Source organism: Ceratotherium simum, chromosome 33, assembly GCF_057802395.1.
Source record: "Ceratotherium simum simum isolate JZ-2026a chromosome 33, ASM5780239v1, whole genome shotgun sequence".
NCBI lineage: Eukaryota > Metazoa > Chordata > Mammalia > Perissodactyla > Rhinocerotidae > Ceratotherium > Ceratotherium simum.
Window position 1 is genome coordinate 8,343,621 of NC_141932.1, and position 3,269 is coordinate 8,346,889.

General features: G+C 38.1%; 1 protein-coding gene across 1 annotated transcript; it reads left to right on the forward strand.

Moving 5' to 3' along the window:
• The first annotated feature begins 1,971 nt into the window (after nucleotides 1–1,971).
• On the forward strand, nucleotides 1,972–2,997 carry LOC101398053 (vomeronasal type-1 receptor 4-like). Its single transcript, XM_004439026.3, has one exon. It carries the CDS (start codon nucleotides 1,972–1,974, stop codon nucleotides 2,995–2,997), a length of 1,026 nt encoding a protein of 341 aa, XP_004439083.2.
• The last annotated feature ends 272 nt before the right edge of the window (nucleotides 2,998–3,269 follow it).

A 3,269-nucleotide genomic window follows, 5' to 3' on the forward strand; every position in this document is an offset into this window, starting at 1 on the left:
TAGTGCACTTACATTTTCTTAAATCTCTAAAGTTCTATTCATTTTGATATTGGCCTATAGAATCGATCTTTGCACATCATGGAAAATTGGCACAACAAAAATTATGAAGTAACCTACTACCAAACAAAAATAAAATGACAAAGTTGAAAAGAAAACTATATAGAGAGATGATTCCAAGGACACAGCTATCGAGCTTACTTCGTGTAGCACAGCGGTGAAATGCACTGTCTTTGCAAACAACCCAGCCAGATTCAAGTCCGTACTTTGCTCTATGTAGGATATGAATTTAGACAAATCATTTATCTTCTCTGGCTATGTTCTCCTTGGCTTTAGGATGAAAGTAATAGTAGCGATGTCTCACAGGTTTGTTAAAAATAAGTTACCACATGTATGACCTTTATAGCAATGATTCATACATTGTAGGTGCTCTTCAAAGGTTATACATTCAACTCTTGAAAGTCTCTTAATGAAAGAACAATGTTAACTATTTTTCCTTTTAAGCTTCATTGATAAATAATTGATATAGCATAAATTGCACATATTTAATGTGTAAATTTGATGAGTTTGGAAATATGCATACCTCCATGATACCATCACCACAATCAAGGTACTAAACATGTCCATCACCTCCAAAAAATTCCTTGTGCTGCTGTATGTGTGCATGTGTGTGTGCGTGTGTGTGTGTGTGTGTGTGTGTTTGAGGTAAGAACACAACATGAAATATATTCTCTTAAAATATTTTAAAATGCGCAACACTGTACTGTTAATAATAGGTGTTATATTGTACAGCCAATATCTACAACTTATTCATCTTGCATAACTGAAACTTTATGCACATTGAACAGTAATTTCCCATTGTTCCCTGCCTCCAGCCCCTGGCAACCACCGTTCCATTCTCTGCTTCTATGAGTTTGATTGTTTTACATTCATCATATAAGTGGAATCATACAGTATTTTTCCACCTATGACCGTTTATTTCACTTAGCACAATGTCCTCTATGTTCACCCGTGTAGGATATCCTTCTCTTTGAAACTGGATAATATTTTACTAAATGTATATACCACATTTTCTTTATCCATTCATTAGTCAATGGGCATTTCAAAATTGTTTCCATACTTTGGCTATTGTGAATAATACTATAATGAATATGGGCATGCAGATATCTCCTTGAGATCTTGATTTCAATTCTTTCAGATATATACCAAGTGGGATTGCTGGATGTTGTAATAGTTCTATTACAATTTTATGAGGACTGTTTTCCATAGCAGCTGCAATATTTCACATTCCTACCGACAGTGAATAAGGGCTCCATATTTTCCACATCCTCACCAACACTGGTTAACTTTTGTCTTTTTTGGATAATAGCCATCCTAACAGATGTGAGGTAACATCTCATTGTGGTTTTGATCTCCATTTGCCTGATGATTCATAATGTTGAGCACTTATTCACATACTTGCCAATCATTCATACGTTCTTTGGAGAAATGTCTATTCAAGAACTTTGCCCATTTGTTAATTGGGTTATTTGGTGTTTCTCCTGTTGAGTTGCAGGAGAGTCTTTTGTATTTGGGATATCAACCCCATAGCGATAGATGGTTTGCAACTATTTCCCCCCATTCTGTAGGTTGCCTTTTCACTTTGGTGATTGTTCCTTTGCTCTGCAGAAGATTTTTTTAGTTTGATATGGTCCCACTTGTCCTTTTTTGGATTTGTTGCCTGTGCTGTTGGTGTCACATCCAAGAAATTGTTGCCAAGATCCACGTCAAGAAGCTTTCCCCCTATCTTTTCTTGAAGGAGTTTTACAGTTTCAGGTCTTCTGTTTAAGTCTTTAACCCATTTTGAGCTGATTTTTGTGTATAGTGTAAGATAGGGGTCTAATTTCATTCTTTGACCTGTGGATATCCAGTTTTCCCAACACCATTTCTAAGGAAAAACTAGTGAGAAGTGGAGAATATTGGACTTCAGTTGACATGGTACATGAAGCCCACACCTCTTGTTCCTGTGCAGGATCTTCTGGTTCTGAAGACAAATTTCAGTCACTGGAAACTCGCAGAATGCCCTCCGGAGATGTGGTCTTAGGAGTGATCTTCTTAACGCAGACCATGGTTGGACTCCTGGGGAATTTCTCTCTTCTTTACCATTATCTCTTCCTTTACTTCACTGGGGTCAGGTTAAGGTCCAAGGATTTGATTCTTAAGCACATGATTGTAGCCAACTCCTTATCCCTCCTCTGTAAAGGAATCCCCCAGACAATGGAATCTTTTGGGTGGAACCATTATCCCAGTGATATTGGATGCAAACTTCTCTTCTATCTTCACAGAGTGGGCAGGGGTGTGACCCTTGGTACCACCTGCCTCTTGAGTGTCTTCTGGGCCATCACAATAAGCTCCAGGAACTCCAGGTGGGCAGAGCTTAAAGTGAAAGCTGTCAATTACATTATCCCTTCACTTTTTCTGTGCCGGATCATGCACTTGTTGGTAAATGTCATTTATCTTATGTTTGTGAGTAGCAATTTGAGCAAGAAAAATATCACAAACCAAAAACATTTTGGATACTATTCTACTATTCGTGATGATAAAACCAGAGACTCGTTGTATGCAGCACTGCTCTCAATCCCTGATGTTTTCTGTTTTGGGCTCCTGCTCTGGGCAAGTGGCTCCGTGGTTTTCATCCTCTACAGGCACAAGCAGAGAGTCCAATATATTCATAGGACCAACGTCTCCCCCAGATCCTCCCCTGAGTCTAGAGCTACCCAAAGCATCCTTGTCCTCGTGAGCACCTTTGTATCTTTTTACTCTCTCTCCTCCATCTTTCAAATTTGTATTAGTATTTTTGACAATCCCAAATGGCTGCTGGTGAATATCTCAGCCTTAATCAATGGATGTTTCCCAACTGCCTGTCCATTTGTTCTCAGGAACCGTGACTCCAGCATATCCAGGCTCTGCTTTGCACCTATGTGGATTGCAAAATCCCCTAAACACATGATAAATAAATAAATTGTATGTTTTGGCATAGTGTTCAGTTGTTTATTCAATCATCCCCTGAATTGTAAGCTTAATTATGGAACAATCACCTTGCCAGAAAGTGGTAACGAAGAGAGGGTGAGCTTCTGTCCCCAAAATAAACAATAAATAGTAATAGTAAATGTAAATAAAACCTCATGTAATTATTATGAAAATACTTGTATAACTTTAATTTTATTCACACTTCCAATGGAGTAGCTCAGAGCCGGTGCAACTGAAAAAAAAATAACACCTGAAACAAATCT